This window comes from Pipra filicauda, unplaced genomic scaffold, assembly GCF_003945595.2.
Source record: "Pipra filicauda isolate LSUMZ 115617 unplaced genomic scaffold, ASM394559v2 scaffold1333_size26775_pilon, whole genome shotgun sequence".
Classification (NCBI taxonomy): Eukaryota; Metazoa; Chordata; class Aves; order Passeriformes; family Pipridae; genus Pipra; species Pipra filicauda.
This window is the reverse complement of record NW_024103800.1, coordinates 9,463-26,774: the sequence shown is the minus strand read 5'-3', so window position 1 is coordinate 26,774 and position 17,312 is coordinate 9,463. Positions and strand designations below refer to the sequence as shown.

Sequence of the window (17,312 nt, the reverse complement as noted above, 5' to 3'; positions counted from 1 at the left end):
TGATGGGTGTTTTGGGGGATTGGGCCCCCCCTTGACGCCCCTACCCCTGCAGCCATCGTGCTGGCCATGGGCAAGGAGGGCGTCCACGGCGGCTGCGTCAACAAGAAATGCTACGAGATGGCCAATCACCTGCGGCGCAGCCAGTACTGAGGGGGCTGGGGGGGACCCCCGGGGCCACCCGGGGGCCCCCTGGACCCCCAGGGACCAGCAGGAGCCGCCAGGGACCAGCAGGACCCCGTCCCCCACCCCCCTCTCGCCTCCCCAGTCCCCGCTGCCGGCAGCAATAAAGTGCCCTTGTGGGGAGTCACTGTGGGGCTGGAATGTGTCGGGCAGGATTTGGGGGGTGGGATAGGAGAACCCGATGTGTGGGGCAGAGCTGTGGGGTGTGGCTCTGCCCTCCGCCCAGGGCACGGGGAGCCTTCCCAGACAGCCGGGTCCAAGGGTGCTGTGCCGCACCCCGAGGGGGCAAAGTCTGCGATGGGGCGGGGGTGACGCCCTGGCACCCGCCCCACAACCCCCCCACACTGTCCCAGACCCTCCAGAGGCAAAGTCGGGGGGTAAAGGCTTTATTGGGGGGCTGCACCAACAGCAGGGGGGTTCTGGGTGTCTGTGGGAGGGAAAGAAGACGGTTGGGGGACACTTGGGGTTGGGGGACAAGGGGACACTGTGGGGTGGGGGGCAGGCTGATGAGGGCTGGGGAGGGGATGTGGGGATGATGTGAGGGGCTGCTGTGGGGCAGAGGGGGTCATGTGGGGTAGGGGGGATGTGGGGCAGGACTGGGCGTGCGGAAGCAGCTCCGGTGCCGTCCAGGCCTTATAAGGACAACGCGGCAGCTCCGGCGCTTCCTGTTCCCCCCCCATCTGACTCACGGAGGGGAGGAGGGGCCCGGACGTGCCCCATGGAGGGAATTGGGGTGTCAGGGGTTGGTCCGTGAGGCAGAACTTCCCCCCCGTGGCATGGAGGAGCCCAGGTGTTCAGGTCCCCTATGTGCCACCCCTACCCCCACTTCCATGGGGCCAAAGCCCCTCATTACCCCATCACTGTGCCACCTGTGGGGCTGGGGTGCCCTGTCACCTGTAAGATGGTGTAACTGGGGCTCCCCTGTCCCCAGATGACCCCCTCACCTCTGTCACCTGTAGGACAGTGTCATCTGTGTCACCTCCGGTAATCTGCACCCTCGGGTGGCCACACCACCTCCCAGCACCTCAGGGGGACCACACAATTGGGGGGGTTGTTGGAGGGAAGGGGCAGAGTTTTAGGGGAGATTAGAGCCTTGGAAAGCCGTGGGGAGGGGTTGGGATGTGGGACCTGACCAGTGACTCCCGGTTAGAACCAGTAACAGGAACTGGCAGGAGGTGCCACAGTGGGTAGGGGAGTTCAGAGTGCCCCCAGTGCAGACTGAGGCACCTGAGACCATCTCTAGTGCCCCCCAGTATAACCAGACTGCCTCCCAGCGTGCCCGGAGTGCCCCCAGGGTGGCGGAATGTCCCCCCGTGTGCCCGGAGTACCCCCAGGGTGGCGGAATGTCCCCCCGTGTGCCCGGAGTGCCCCCAGGGTGGCGGAATGTCCCCCCGTGTGCCCGGAGTGTCCCCCCGTGTGCCCAGAGTGCCTCCCAGTGTGCCCGGAGTGCCTCCCAGTGCCTCCAGTGTACCCACAGCGCCCCCTAGTGTCCCAAATGCCTTCCCACTATGTCCCAGCGCCTCCCCAGCACTCACTACCTGGAATAGGACTGGGCAGGCAACGCAACGGCGGCTGAGCAGCGGCGGGTCCGGGTCCGGGTCCGGGTCCGAATGCGGGGCTGGCTCCGGGGGGTCCAGGATGGTCCCGGCCCCTCCCGCCCGGCCGGCTCCCCTCAGGAGCCACAAGATGGCAGAATCTCGCGAGACTGAGAGGTGGGGGCACGCCCCAAATCCCGCCCACGGCCCTACTGACCAATCCCCGCGATTCTTCTTCCCGCCTAAACACCCTCCACCGATGAGAACCAGGGGCGGGGGCAGGCGCGACCACGCCCTCTTCCCAGATAACTCCGCCGAACCACACCACGCCCCCTCCCCTCCGAAGTTCACGCCCCCTGGAGGACAGGCCACGCCCCCCGGCGGCGCGCACGCGCCCCGCGCAGGAGCAGTGGCGCCGCGCCCCCCCCGAGTCACCTTGGGGCGCCGCCGGTCCGGGACCCCGCGCGCGCCCCCCGCTCTCTGCGCGCGCCCGCCCCGCGCCCCTCGCGACCCCCCGGGACACCCCCCGGGGCGCCGTGCCCTCCCCCCGGTTCCCCACCCCGGGACCGGGGCCCGCCCGCCATGGCGGCGGCGCCGGCGGCCGAGAGGCCCAAGACCTCCCCGAAGTCCATCAAGTTTCTCTTCGGCGGCCTGGCCGGGTGAGAGACCCCCGCCCCCAAAACCGAGATTCCCCCCCCAAACCGAAGCCCCCCCCCCCCCAAAAGCGAGAACCCTCCGCCAAAACCGGGACACCCCCTCAAACAGAGACAACCCTCCCCCCGAAGACCCCCCCAAGCCCCTTCAGCCCCCCGCAGTACTCCCGTTGCCCCTTCAGCTCAACCCCCTGAGCCTCCCTCAGCCTCCCAAAACCCTTTAACTCTCCCCCTCCGAAAATTCCCACCATTGGCCTCCACAGCACTCCCTAAAATCCCGTCAGATCCCCTAAATCCCTTCCAGCTCTCCCAAATCCCTTCTGACTCCCCCAAATGCCCCCCAAGCCCCCTCCAGACCTCCTAAATCCCTTCTGAGTTCGCCAAATCCTCCCCAAGTTCCCTGCAGCCCCGCTAACCTCCTCCCAGTGTCCCCCCAAATCAATTCTAACCCACTGAGCCCCTTCAGGCCTCCTGAAACCCCCTCCAGCTCCTCCCAACCCCCTCACCAGTGTCCCCTCCCAGCCCCCCAAAACTCCTTCAGAACCTCCAACCCCCCTCAGCCCAGGAATCCCCTGAGAGGGCTGTGGGTGGATCGGGGGGCCTGTGGGAGAAGTGTGAGTATTTTTGGAGTCCCCCTGACCCTCCTTGACCCCCCCTCTCCAGGATGGGGGCCACTGTCTTCGTGCAGCCCCTGGACCTGGTGAAGAACCGGATGCAGCTGAGTGGGGCCGGGGCAAAGGGGCGTGAGTACCGCACGTCCCTGCACGCCCTGGGCTCCATCCTGCGCCACGAGGGGCTGCGGGGTGTCTACACGGGGTACGGGTCCCCCAAAACCCTTCTGAACCCCCAAACCCCCGGGGACTTCCCCAAACGCCGTGTCCCTTCACGCCCTGGGGTTCATCCTGCGCCACGAGGGGCTGCGGGGTGTCTACAAGGGGTACGGAACCCCCGAAACGCTCTGCCACCCCCCAAAGCCTCTGGGCCCTTCCCAGACCCCATGTCCCCACATTCCCTGGGGTCCATCCTATACCACGAGGGGCTTCGGGGTGTCTGCACAGGGTATGGGCCCCCCCAAACCCCCTGAGCTCCCCTAACACCCCCTGAACCTCCCCAAAACTTGCCTGCAAGCCTTGGGCTCTTCCCTGCCCCCTATTTCCGGGCTCCCCCGTTCTCGGGGTGCCCTATTTTCGGGGTGTGCTCCCCCAGGCTGTCAGCAGGGCTCCTGCGCCAGGCCACCTACACCACCACCCGCCTGGGGATCTACAGCGTCCTGCTCGAGCGGTTCGGGGGCCCCGACGGGACCCCCCCTCCGTTCCTGGCCAAGGCCGCCATGGGGATGACAGCGGGGGCTGCGGGGGCCTTTGTGGGGACCCCTGCTGAGGTCGCTCTGATCCGCATGACGGCTGATGGCAGGTGAGGCTCCCCCCCCAAAATTTTCCCCCGGGCCTCCAAATTCAACTTTTTTACCAAAATCCCCTTTTTTCACCCCAATTCACAGGCTGCCCCCTGGCGAGCGCCGCGGGTATCGCAACGTGTTTGATGCCCTCGTGAGGATGGCGAGGGAGGAGGGGGTTCTCACACTGTGGAGGGTATGGAGGGGCCTGGGGGACCCCAAAATCCGTCTCCCCCTCCCTAAAGCTCCCCTAGTCCTCTCCATGATCCCAAATGCTCTGAGACCTCCCCCCCATCATCCCGGGACCCTCCCCCGGGGGTGCACGGAGGGGGGGTCGTTCTCATGGTTTGGAGGGGTTTGGGAGTGCAGGGGGTCCCCCGAAACCCCCTCATCTCCCCCTAGGGCTGTGCCCTCACTGCAGTAAGGGAGGAAGGCAGGCAGGTGGGGTGTCTGAAGGTGCAGGGGGAGATGGGGGGAGGGCCTGGGGGTGCAGGGGGCTCCCCAACCCCCTCTATCTCTCCCCAGGGCTGTATCCCCACCATGGCCCGCGCCGTGGTCGTCAATGCTGCCCAACTTGCCTCCTACTCCCAATCCAAGCAATTCCTGCTCGACTCTGGTGAGTTTGGGGCTCTGCCCTGGGGGTCCCCCCAAATCCTGGCACACCCTCCCCTATCCCCCTTTGATGTTTTGGGGTCCCTCCAGGGCATTTCCGTGACGACATCCTGTGCCACTTCTGTGCCAGCATGATCAGCGGGCTGGTGACCACGGCCGCCTCCATGCCCGTTGACATCGTCAAGACCCGGTGGGTTCATTTGGGGGATCCCCCACCCTCCCCTGTCAATTAATTATGGATTTGGGGGTCATCCCAAAACCTCTCCTATTTCACCCGAAAAATTCGGACAGGATCCAGAACATGCGGACTGTCGATGGGAAACCCGAGTACCGCAACGGGCTGGTGAGCGAGCAGGGCTCTGGGAGGGCCTCAGCGTTTGGGGGCGGCCCCCATCATTCTGGGGGGGATTCTCTGTCATTTGGGGCACGGTTCCTGTCATTTTGCAGGGGTTCCTTTTCAACTGGGGGGGGGTCCCCACTGTTTTGAGGGCATTGCCTGTCATTGATGGGGCAGTTCAGGTCCTTTTTGAGGAGGTCCCCATCATTTTGGGGAGTTCCCTTGCCATTTTGAGGGGAGTCTCCATCATTTTGGGAAGGTTTCCCATCACCGGGGAGATGAGGGGTTCATTTTCAGACGGCTTCTCGTAATTTTGGGTGTGGGGTTCCCTCCCTGCAGGACGTGCTGGTGAAGGTGGTGCGGTACGAGGGGTTCTTCAGCCTCTGGAAGGGCTTCACCCCCTACTACGCCCGCCTGGGCCCCCACACCGTGCTCACCTTCATCTTCCTCGAGCAGATGAACAAGTGGTACCAGCGGCTCTTCCTCAGTGCCTGACCCCCACTCTGGGGGGGAGGTCAGGGGGATCTGATCCCATTCTGGGGGCTCTATAGGGGCATCTGACCCCCCCCCAGAGGAGTCTGGGGGAGGGTCTGACGTCCCCCTCGAGGGCTGGGGGGGTGCCTGACTCCCAACGGGGGGGGGGGTGCTCTGTAGGGATGCCTGTCTCCCCCACCCATCAAGGCTATGAAGTAGCCCTGGGGCCCTATGGAGGGGTCTTGGGCCCTACTGGGGTGCATGACACCCTCCCCAGGGCTATAGGGACCCCAGGGGCCCTATGGAGAGGTCCTGGGCTCTATAGGGGCGCTTGATGCCCAACATGGGGGTAACAGGGGGGTTCCTGGGGGGTGTCTCGTCCCAAAGGGACAGCCCTAGACTTCCTATGGAAAACGTAGGGTGTCCTGTAGGGGCCCCCCTACTCCATGTGCCCTCTTCTCACACCCCCTGGGGGTTTTGTTACCAGCCAACGTCAAGATCACACTGTGGGGCAAGAGCCCCCCGAAGCCCCCCCCAACCCCTTCCCCGTGCTTTGTTAATGAATCATGAATCGTGATCATGTAATTAAAGCAAAACCCCACAACGATGGGGGTGTGGTTTATGTCTGTGACACCAGGGGCAGGGCCATGCGGGAGGCACGTGGCTCACGTCCCACACCGCGGGTCTGGCCGTGGCCCCCTGGAGGGGACCCCCCCGAACACACAGCGGAGGCAGTGGATCCGCGGAGCCATTTGTGTTGTCCTCCCCCACCTCGTTCAGGGGTCCCGGGGGGCCCCTCTCTCAGGCAGGGGGGCCACCGTCACCCCAGGGCAGGTCGGGGCCAGCCAGGACGGTCCGTTCCACCCCCTCCTCGGTGATGGCCGCCAGCCGGATCACGCCCCCGCTGGAGCCGTCCCGCACCATCGCCAAGGCCAGTGCTGGGGGACACAGGTTAGGGACCCCCAGAGTCCCTCAGGGACCCCCAAACCCCCTCCCAGTGCCCCCCAGATCCCCTCCAAGGGCTCCCCAAATCGCCTCCCAGCACCCTCCCCAAACCCCACAGTGCCCCTCCCAAACCTCCTCCCAGGACCCCCTCGCACCCTTACACGTTCCCCAAATCCCCAAGTCCCAGGACTCCCCCAGACTCCTCTGTGCTTCTCAAAATGCCTCCCAGGACCCTCCCAACCACTGCCTGGCCCCGCCCCCCACCCCGAGTCCCCCAAACCCACCACGGGCGACGAACTCCTGGCACTGGGAGCGGCTCATCCCAGGCTGGAATGTGGCATCCAGGTATCCGTAGATATAGGAGCTGCCCGAGCCCCCCACGGCGAAGGGCTGGCGCAGGAGAAGCCCCCCCAGCGGCACCACATACACCTGGGTGGTACAGGGGGGGCTGTAGGGCACTATGGGGTAGAGAGGGGGGGCTGTGGGGCAGGAGGGTGCAGGCAGAGCCTGGGGCTGAGGAGGGGCTATGGGATAGAAAGGGGGGGACTGTGTGGCAGAGAAGGAGATGCCAGGAGGCAGAAGAGGACATAGGGCAGAGCAAGGCACTCCAGGAGAGAAAAGGGGGGGACACTGTGGGCCAGAAGGACCCTCACCTGTCCCCCCCGGCGCGGGTCCCAGCCGGCCACGATGATGCCGGCGCTGAGCTCCTCGCGGTAGCGGTAGCAGCTCTGCTGGAACAGGCGCGCGGCCGTGCGCACCCGCGGCGGCTCCTCCAGCTCCACGCTGTGGGGCAGGGACGGCCGTGGGGCCGGGGGTCAGCCTGGGGGCCCTCCACGCGCCCCAGCCCTGCCCCACAGCAGGGGTACCTGTGGAAGGCCAGCTGGTAGGCCACGGCGTCGGCCACCGCCTGCGTGTCGGCCGCCGAGCCCGAGCGGCAGCAGAAGATGCGGTCGTGGACCGGGGTCAGCTTGTCCGTCACACGGTTGGCCACGTAGGACCTGGGGGACACCGCCAGTTTGAGGTGATCCCGCAGGGACACAACACGGCAGAGGTGCTGGGACAGCCCTGGAAAGGAGCCGTTGGCCCCAAAAAGCTGCCAGAGCCCCCCGGCACCCCTGGAGCTGTCACCGCTTCAGGCCAAGAGGAATTTCGTTGGACCCAAAATACCAGGTTTTGCAAAGAGGGGAGTTAAAAAAGGTGGAATTTGCTGTGCTAATAAGCTGATTTTTAGTACCACCGCTGGGGAACAGTTCTGTGGGATTCACAAACTCCCCCTGAAGGAGGAAAAAGGATTTGGCCAAGGAAAATGGGATCTGTGGTGAGAAATCCAAAGACTGGGACCAGGAGCACAAGCTTTAACCTGAGAATGTTTTTTCGGGAATTACTGCACAAAAATAAAGGATTCTTGGATGAATTTGGTGATGAAAAATGCCTGTCAGGTGCGACACTGATACCTGCGGCCACATGGGGCCACGGCCACAGCTTCGGGGGTGGCATCACGCTGACATCATGGTGACACCAGGACAAGGGGTCATGGGTGACAACCCCGGGACAGGGCCTGGCCCTGGTGATGTCACTGATGACGTCACATCACCATCCTCACCCGGTGGTGGTGCGGGAGTCGGCCCCGATGACGACACCTCCGTCGAACTCCACGGCCATGATGGTGGTCTGGGGGGAGGGGCTGCACTGGGGGTCCCTGTGCCACAGCAGCCCCGTCCCCACCGAACCCCCCTGTGCCACAGAACCCCCTCCTCCCCACAGCAGCCCCTGCCCCACAGAACGCCCCTCCCCACAGCAGCCTCTGTCCCACAGAACCCCCCGTCCCACAGCAGCCCCTGCCCCACAGAATCCCCCCTGCCCCACAGCAGCCCCCGCCCCACATAACACCCCTTCCTACAGCAGCCCCCCATCCCCACAGAATCCCCCGGCGGGGTCCCTCTGACACACATCACCCTTCCAGCCCCTATGGGGAACTCACCATCCCCGAAGCCCTCTCTCCAGCCCCACTCTGGGGTCCCTTGTGCCCTATACCCACCAACAGTCCCCAGGATGGCTCCCCGCACCGGGGACCCTCCGTCCCACAGCCCGCCCCCTGCCCACGGCGGGCCCTCCTTCCCATCGCACACCCCCAGCCCCGCGGCGGGGGAGCGGGTGCCCCCGCGGCTCCCGGCGCACTCACGCCGGTGCTGACGGGCTCCGCCGTCCAGTCCCGATGCAGCCCCGCGGGGCCCGGCGCGGCCCGGGGCTCCCGCACCGTCACCGCCGCCATCTTCCGCGCGCTTTACGGCAGCGTGGCCGGCGCGACGTGGAGGCTGCGACGCTTTACGGCAGCGCCCCCAAAAGCCTGAAAATCCATTGGGGGGTGCGCAAAAAATCTTAAGACCTGACGATTCTCATTTTTCTATGTATTAAAAAATGATCCTAGTTAATATATAAATTACTTTCAACTGTATTATATATAGGATCTTGGAGTATAAGAAATTCCGAATATAGATATATAGGGTTGGAAAATACAAATAAACTTTTTATAAATATAAATTAAACAATACTTGGAAAACACAATAACTACGTCTAAGAAGCAACCTGCAACAATAAATAAACATATACGATGCAGTCCAGAAGTCATTGGGCTGCAATGCAAAGGGACTCCCCGTGGCTCTCAGAAGACTCCGTCGATGATCGTTCGGCCGATCTCACCCCGGACGCCCTAAGTTCTGGGAAAACCGGTGCCGTCTTTCACCCGGGAATCTGAGTCTCCTTTGGGTGGCTGTAAGACAAAAGGGGAGGGACTCTGAAGTGTGCCTTCTGTGACCTTGGACTCACCCCCAAACTGAGCCTATACATTTCGTAAGCCCAAAGACCCTGACAAATGCCCGTACCATAGACACTGGTTCCTACTCCACCTAGCCGGGACTCCATACACCCCAGCAGGGCATCGCAAGACCGTCCTGCTCACAGACTGGACAGCCATCGGCTCCACTGTCTAAGGGAACTGACATGCTGACCTGAGACTCGGAGCCACATTCCATCTACCCACTGATCCACGGAGCAGGGCAGAGCAGTTCCAGGCTGACCCCAAGTGAGACACCCCATACCCGTGACAACACAGACCGTGTGACACAATTAAGAGACAAACCTCGCTTTGACAAGATTAGATTGTAAGAATTGAGATGCTGTGGAAAAGCATGACCTATAGGACTACTGTGATAACGTGACTAGGCTCAAAGGATCCTGAAAAATAAAAATGCTAACGAGATGATTGGTCCTAAGTGCCTGTCAAAACCCTGACGATGGATGCACGATGTCGCCACGTTCGGAAGCTAAGAAAGGAATGATGTGGAAAACAAGTCCTCCTGCTTTATGAGGGATGGCTGGAGAGCATCAGTGAGGATATGGCCTGGAATGAGGCCTTAAAAGAGGTCTGACCGTTACAGTCAGAGATGTGATTCCAAAGAAGGCCTGAACCTGCAAATGAAGCAACTGACAACTCCGGTACTTGGCTACACAGAGAAGACTTTCAAGAACCTAAGGATGATGCCTGATGCTTCCCATGAGCCCCTCGAGGGCAAGATGCAAAAACCCTAAGGACACAAAACATGGACGAGACAAAGAATGTGACACCGACTGGAACTGCTCTGCCCTGCACACGGGAATCCAATGATAAAAAAAAAGCCCTTCCTTTGATGTGTCCAAATAACCTGTCACAGGATACCCCCTGCACCGGAATAATTGCAAAAATCCCTCCAGGTGAGGCACACACTTGCACCCACTCCCAACCCCTCTCTGGGTCTTTGCCCTGCACTTATCTTGCCGAGAGCAGGGGATGCCAATCCATCTTGGATGCACAGGAGGGGCACCAGGGCTGCCTCAGAGGTTCCTGCCATCGTCACACTACTCAGAGTCAGCTGTGAGAAAGAAAACCAGACACCAGATCTGAGGAGTGTGGCACGAGGCCCCAGCCCCCACGATCCCTCTACTCACTGTCACCCAGGCAGGTCCTTGGGTCGCTGACTCTGACCAGACTTGGACAACGTGCTGTCATCTTCTGGGATACCTGAGAGAGAGAGAGAGAGAGAGAGACAAAATTAGAGGGCATCTCTAAAGCTGCAGTGGATCCCCGCTCCTCCTGCTGCCTCCCCGACTCACCTCCAATGCTCATCTGCTCCCAAAGGTTACCCGGATGGCACCTGCAATCAAAAAAGCTCAGTGCTTCGTTGCTGATCCTTTCAATACTCGGAGATCACCTACAAGGGCAGCTCCAGAGGACCAAACTGTGTCCGTCACCTCACTGTGAGTTGGCTTCGGCCCTGTCAGGCTGTGTACATCTCCTGCAAAAAAACCCAGAGGCAAGTGTGAGTACTTAGATACTGCCCAAGAGTTTGCTGCTCCCGTGGCAGCTTCTGTCTGACACCCCTTGACCGTGACCTCTTACAGGCAGGGTCCCCGTCACGTTGGACTGCACGTTAGAAGTCTGTGCACTGCCTGGAAAACAAAAAACCAAGTATGTACACAGATTCACCACAAATACACCACCTGCAAAAGAGCAGCTAGTTTTGTCCTGCAGTCACTGCTCACCTTCCTCACCGGGCTCACCTTCCCTCTGGTGCCTGTCGTCTGCTGGGCTGAGGGCTCTGCATCTTAAAAAAAAATAAAAAAACAAAACTAAACCACCAAACCATCCAAATGATCAAGTAAACCAAGGGCCAAAAGTCATGTCTTGGCTCTGACCTCACATGAGGACCCACCTTCTGACTGTGCTCCTCCAGCCTCCTCTGTTCATCTCTGCTTTACATCCAGTCCATCTGATGCTGCAAAGAAATGAGTTAGCAAAGTCAGCCACATAGACAGGGGGACCTTAACTGCTGTGCAATTCTAATTTCTCCTTAGACAAGCCCTCTGGGGTCCAAAGACAACCTGCACAAACAAACACTGACCTCACTTTAAGGCCCTGCCCTCAGTGCCTGAGCCTATCCACAGGGTAACTGGGAGGTCTCCTTTCTACTCCACCTACCCCCAAGTCTACACTGCAGGGCAGAGCAGTTCCAGGCCCAACACAAACTCCAAGGACACATTTCCAGACAAGGGCTGTGGTGCAACCAGGAGAGAGAGCTCTGAGAAAGGAACGACGCCAAAACGGATGTGCTGCCGCACGAGAAGACGGAGGATACGGCGAGACTGAACGGAGGAGGCTCTGAGGAGCCTGAAAAGACACTCGAACAGAATGGCCTGGGACAAGAACTGCCCACAAAATTGCTGAGATGGATGGGAGACAAGGCTATGCTCAGAATCTTCTTAGATTCTCACAAGTCCCAGGTGGGATGACAAGGGATGACTGCACGGCACAGCCACCGATACAACCTGTGAGGAGGCTGTAAAAGACACCTGACCTGACACTTCTCAGATGTGATTCCGATGCACGTCCAAGCTAGTGAGCCAAAGAACGGATGGTATGGGCACTGGGCTGGGCAGTGCAGAGGTTCAAGACTCTAGGAATGATGCCTTGGCATCTCTGATAAGACCTTGGAGGGCAGGAAGCAAAGACACCCTGACTGTGAATTGTAAGACACGAAACACAGACCGGACAAAGGACACGACACAGACCTGAACTGCTCTGCCCTGCACATCCTACTCCATGATGAAAAGTAAACTGCTCCTCCTATGTGTGCCAAGGGCCTGTTAGGGCAGACCCTTTCCCCTCTGCTCATTTGACAATCCCTCCCTCCTAACCATAAAACTGGACCCAGCTCCCATCCCCTCTCCAGGTGGGAGCCCTCCACTTATCTTTCCCACAGCTGGGGATGTGAATCCATCTTCGATGCCAAGGAAGGACGCCCGGCTGGCTCAGAGGGTCCTGTGATCCCTGACTCGGTCGCTGGGAGAAAGAAAACAGAAACTGAGACAAGAGTTGGGCAGCAGGTGGGAGATAACCCTGCAATTGGCTACTCACCCTCCCCTGAGCTGAGAGGTTCTCGGGCCACTGGCTCCAACCCCAGTCGGAGGCTGCTGCCATCACCGTGTGCCGTACCTGGGGGAGTGAGAAAAAAAGTTATGGGGTGTTTCTGAAAGTAAGGGAGACCCCAGCACCTCCTCCCTACCTCCCTGACTCAACCTCAGTGCTCCTCCTTGGCCAAAGGCAGGCTGGATGGCACCTGCAGCTGGGAAAGGTCGAGCCTTAATTGATGACCCTGGTAGTACTAGGAGATTACTCACAAGGACAGCTGAAGACCATCACACCTAACTGGCAGGTGGCTCCAGCCCTCTGAGCCTGCACACATTCTCTGCAAAGTAAAAAAGCCAAAGGCAAATATACAGACTGAGGTACTGCCTGAAAGGATGGCTTTCCTGGGGGAGCTCCTTCCTACCTCTCCTCCACAGTGACCTCTCACCAGCAGGGGCCCTGAAGCACTGGACTGTCTGTGAGAAGGTGGCAGAACCCCTGGAAAACACAACAAACAAAGCATGTGCACAGATTCACCACAACACCTGTAAAAGACCATCCAGTTCTGTCCTGGAGTCAGTGCTCACCTTGCTCACCGGGACTCACCCGGATCACCTCCCCTCCAGTGCCTAGAGCCTCCTGGGACCAGGGCTCTGCAGCTGAAAACAAAGAAAAAACAAACCAGAACAACAAAATCCTTCACACATCCAGTAAAGGTGGAGCCAAAAGCCACATCTTTGTGCTGATGTCAGGTGACCACCCACCTTCTTGCTCTGCTCCTCTGCCAAAGACTGCAGCTGTGATGGCAGAGAATATCTGGGGGAAGGAGAGGAAAACTGAAGTGGCACATCTGAAAAGTCAGTGGGTGCCTTCACAGGCATTTAGGGGGCTCCTGGACACTGCTTTCCACCCATACTACCTTCAAAACACCCCTGGCAATTCTTAACCTGGCACCCCAGCCCTCATTCTATCTGTGGGCTGTAACCCCCCACTGACTACTTGCAAACCTGGGTGTCTGTAGCATCTAAAACACAGAGCAGCTTCACCTGAGGACTGGATAACACTGGTGAAAAAATGCCAAGGTGCAGTTGAGATGATGAGGAGATCCCAAAAGATGCAAGGCTCCTAAGGAAAAGAGAAACAGATAACCAGTTATAAAAGCAGCTTACCAACACCAAGCTATTAAATTCAAAAACCCTGCATGTGAGTGTAACCCTCTTCATTGCCATCTACAGCTCTGCTGCTTTGGATGCCAAAGCTGATGCCTCAATAAAGCAGGAATAGCTTGAGAAGTCCCACCCAATGAAAGAAAGGGAGAGCTCTTATCCCATTGAAGCCCCGCTGCTGGATGAGCTCACTGCACACGACTGCACCTGAGCTATGGGCCCCTGAGTTAGGGACCCCTGAGCTAGGGACCCCTGAGTTAGGGACCCCTGAGTTAGGGACCCCTGAGCTAGGGACCCCCGAGCTAGGGACCCCTGAGCTACGGACCCCTGAGCTACGGACCCCCGAGCTAGGGACCCCCGAGCTAGGGACCCCCGAGCTAGGGACCCCAGAGCTAGGGACCCCAGAGCTAGGGACCCCAGAGCTAGGGACCCCAGAGCTATGCACACCTGCTCCATCCGGCAGGACCGTACAGCCACGGGCTCGACTGTCTGGGGTAACTGACAGGGTGATGGGAGACTGAGCAATATTCTATCTACCCACTGATCCACGGAGCAGGGCAGAGCAGGTCCAGGCTGACCCCAAGTGACACACCCCACACCTGTGACCACACACACCACGTGACACAGAACACGGAGCAGACAAAGGACGTGACACAGACTGGAACTGCTCTGCCCTGCACACGGGAATCCAATGATACAAACTAAGCCCTTCCTTTGATGCGTCCAAATAACCTGTCCCAGGATACCCCCTGCACCGGACTAATTGCAAAAATCCCTCCAGGTGAGGCACACACTTGCACCCACTCCCAACCCCTCTCTGGGTCTTTGCCCTGCACTTATCTTGCCGAGAGCAGGGGATGCCAATCCATCTTGGATGCACAGGAGGGGCACCAGGGCTGCCTCAGAGGTTCCTGCCATCGATGCCAATCCATCTTGGATGCACAGGAGGGGCACCAGGGCTGCCTCAGAGGTTCCTGCCATCGTCACACTACTCGGAGTCACGCTGTGAGAAAGAAAACCAGACACCAGATCTGCGGAGTGTGGCACGAGGGCCCAGCCCCCCCGATCCCTATAATCACTGTCACCCAGGCAGTTCCTTGGGATTAGAGACTCTGACAGACTTGGGACACACGTGATGTCAATCTTCTGGGATACCTGAGAGAGAGAGCGAGACAAATAGGAGGGGCATCTCTAAAGCGGCAGTGGATCCCCGTCTACTGCCTCCTCCCCACCCCCGGACCCACTCAAAACCATCCCAAGGCATCATTGCTCCCAAAGGTTACCCGGATGGCACCTGCAATCAAAAAAGCTCAGTGCTTCGTTGCTGATCCTTTCAATACTCGGAGATCACCTACAAGGGCAGCTCCAGAGGACCAAACTGTGTCCGTCACCTCACTGTGAGTTGGCTTCGGCCCTGTCAGGCTGTGTACATCTCCTGCAAAAAATCCCAGAGGCAACTGTGAGTACTGAGATACTGCCCAAGAGTTTGCTGCTCCCGTGGCAGCTTCTGTCTGACACCCCTTGACCGTGACCTCTTACAGGCAGGGTCCCCGTCACGTTGGACTGCACGTTAGAAGTCTGTGCACTGCCTGTAAAACAAAAAAACAAGTATGTACACAGATTCACCACAAGTACACCACCTGCAAAAGAGCAGCTAGTTTTGTCCTGCAGTCACTGCTCACCTTCCTCACCGGGCTCACCTTCCCTCTGGTGCCTGTCATCTGTTGGGCCGAGGGCTCTGCATCTTAAAAAAAACCAAAAAACCGAAACTAAACCACCAAACCATCCAAATGATCAAGTAAACCAAGGGCCAAAAGTCATGTCTTGGCTCTGACCTCACATGAGGACCCACCTTCTGACTGTGCTCCTCCAGCCTCTTCTGTTCTTCTCTGCTTTACATCCAGTCCATCTGATGCTGCAAAGAAATGAGGTACCAAAGTCAGCCACATAGACAGGGGGACCTTAACTGCTGTGCAATTCTAATTTCTCCTTAGACAAGCCCTCTGGGGTCCAAAGACAACCTGCACAAACAAACACTGACCTCACTTTAAGGCCCTGCCCTCAGTGCCTGAGCCTATCCACAGGGGAACTGGGAGGTCTCCTTTCTACTCCACCTACCCCCAAGTCTACACTGCAGGGCAGAGCAGTTCCAGGCCCAACACAAACTCCGAGGACACATTTCCAGACAAGGGCTGTGGTGCAACCAGGAGAGAGAGCTCTGAGAAAGGAACGACGCCAAAACGGATGTGCTGCCGCACGAGAAGACGGAGGATACGGCGAGACTGAACGGAGGAGGCTCTGAGGAGCCTGAAAAGACACTCGAACAGAATGGCCTGGGACAAGAACTGCCTACAAAACTGCTGAGATGGATGGGAGACAAGGCTATGCTCAGAATCTTCTTAGATTCTCACAAGTCCCAGGTGGGATGACAAGGGATGACTGCACGGCACAGCCACCGATACAACCTGTGAGGAGGCTGTAAAAGACACCTGACCTGACACTTCTCAGATGCGATTCCGATGCACGTCCAAGCTAGCCAGCCAAAGAACGGATGGTATGGGCACTGGGCTGGGCAGTGCAGAGGTTCAAGACCCTAGGAATGATGCCTTGGCATCTCAGATAAGAACTTTGAGGGTAGGAAGCAAAGACATGGTGACTGTGAATTGTAAGACACGAAACACAGACGGGACAAAGGACACGACACAGACCTGAACTGCTCTGCCCTGCACATCCTACTCCATGATGAAAAGTAAACTGCTCCTCCTATGTGTGCCAAGGGCCTGTTAGGGCAGACCCTTTCCCCTCTGCTCATTTGACAATCCCTCCCTCCTAACCATAAAACTGGACCCAGCTCCCATCCCCTCTCCAGGTGGGAGTCCTCCACTTATCTTTCCCACAGCTGGGGATGTGAATCCATCTTCGATGCCAAGGAAGGACGCCCGGCTGGCTCAGAGGGTCCTGTGATCCCTGACTCGGTCGCTGGGAGAAAGAAAACAGAAACTGAGACAAGAGTTGGGCAGCATGCGGGAGATAACCCTGCAATTGGCTACTCACCCTCCCCTGAGCTGAGAGGTTCTCGGGCCACTGGCTCCGACCCCAGTCGGAGGCTGCTGCCATCACCGTGTGCCGTACCTGGGGGAGTGAGAAAAAAAGTTATGGGGTGTTTCTGAAAGTAAGGAAGACCCCAGCACCTCCTCCCTACCTCCCTGACTCAACCTCAGTGCTCCTCCTTGGCCAAAGGCAGGCTGGAGGGCACCTGCAGCTGGGAAAGCTCCAGCCTTAATTGATGACCCTGGTAGTACTAGGAGATTACTCACAAGGACAGCTGAAGACCATCACACCTAACTGGCAGGTGGCTCCGGCCCTCTGAGCCTGCACACATTCTCTGCAAAGTAAAAAAGCCAAAGGCAAAGGTACAGACTGAGGTACTGCCTGAAAGGATGGCTTTCCTGGGGGAGCTCCTACCTACCTCTCCTCCACAGTGACCTCTTACCAGCAGGGGCCCTGAAGCACTGGACTGTCTGTGAGAAGGTGGCAGAACCCCTGGAAAACACAAGAAACAAAGCATGTGCACAGATTCACCACAACACCTGTAAGAGACCATCCAGTCCTGTCCTGGAGTCAATGCTCACCTTGCTCACTGGGACTCACCTGGATCACCTCCCCTCCGGTGCCTAGAGCCTCCTGGGGCCAGGGCTCTGCAGCTGAAAACAAAGAAAAAACAAACCAGAACAACAAAATCCTTAACACACAAGCAAACGTGGAGCTAAAAGCCACATCTTGGTGCTGATGTCAGGTGACCACCCACCTTCTTGCTCTGCTCCTCTGCCAAAGACTGCAGCTGTGATGGCACAGAATATCTGGGGGAAGGAGAGGAAAACTGAAGTGGCACAGCTGAAAAGTCAGTGGGTGCCTTCACAGGCATTTAGGGGGCTCCTGGACACTGCTTTCCACCCATCCTACCTTCAAAACACCCCTGGCAATTCTTAACCTGGCACCCCAGCCCTCATTCTATCTGTGGGCTGTAACCCCCCACTGACTACTTGCAAACCTGGGTGTCTGTAGCATCTTCAACA

General features: G+C 58.8%; 2 protein-coding genes and 2 long non-coding RNA genes across 4 annotated transcripts; 1 reads left to right on the top strand and 3 right to left on the bottom strand.

Moving 5' to 3' along the window:
• The first annotated feature begins 2,213 nt into the window (after positions 1–2,213).
• On the top strand, positions 2,214–5,791 carry SLC25A11 (solute carrier family 25 member 11). The gene is made up of 8 exons (XM_027746216.2): positions 2,214–2,374; positions 3,032–3,184; positions 3,575–3,781; positions 3,867–3,957; positions 4,287–4,377; positions 4,464–4,563; positions 4,665–4,716; positions 5,050–5,791. Exons 1-8 carry the CDS (start codon positions 2,298–2,300, stop codon positions 5,203–5,205), a joined length of 927 nt encoding a protein of 308 aa, XP_027602017.1. The 5' UTR covers positions 2,214–2,297; the 3' UTR covers positions 5,206–5,791.
• PSMB6 (proteasome 20S subunit beta 6) lies at positions 5,765–8,408 on the bottom strand. Its single transcript, XM_039378243.1, has 6 exons — positions 8,312–8,408; positions 7,733–7,800; positions 6,996–7,127; positions 6,783–6,912; positions 6,414–6,558; positions 5,765–6,122 (listed from the first exon to the last, which is right to left on the bottom strand). Exons 1-6 carry the CDS (start codon positions 8,399–8,401, stop codon positions 5,986–5,988), a joined length of 702 nt encoding a protein of 233 aa, XP_039234177.1. The 5' UTR covers positions 8,402–8,408; the 3' UTR covers positions 5,765–5,985.
• A 1,741-nt stretch (positions 8,409–10,149) lies between these two features.
• On the bottom strand, positions 10,150–10,591 carry LOC113983922. The gene is made up of 4 exons (XR_005562381.1): positions 10,558–10,591; positions 10,417–10,460; positions 10,279–10,319; positions 10,150–10,186 (listed from the first exon to the last, which is right to left on the bottom strand). It is a non-coding gene; the product is annotated as an uncharacterized LOC113983922 (long non-coding RNA).
• Positions 10,592–15,901: 5,310 nt separating this feature from the next.
• LOC120322582 lies at positions 15,902–16,598 on the bottom strand. The gene is made up of 3 exons (XR_005562380.1): positions 16,554–16,598; positions 16,291–16,368; positions 15,902–16,215 (listed from the first exon to the last, which is right to left on the bottom strand). It is a non-coding gene; the product is annotated as an uncharacterized LOC120322582 (long non-coding RNA).
• Between the last annotated feature and the right edge of the window lie 714 nt (positions 16,599–17,312).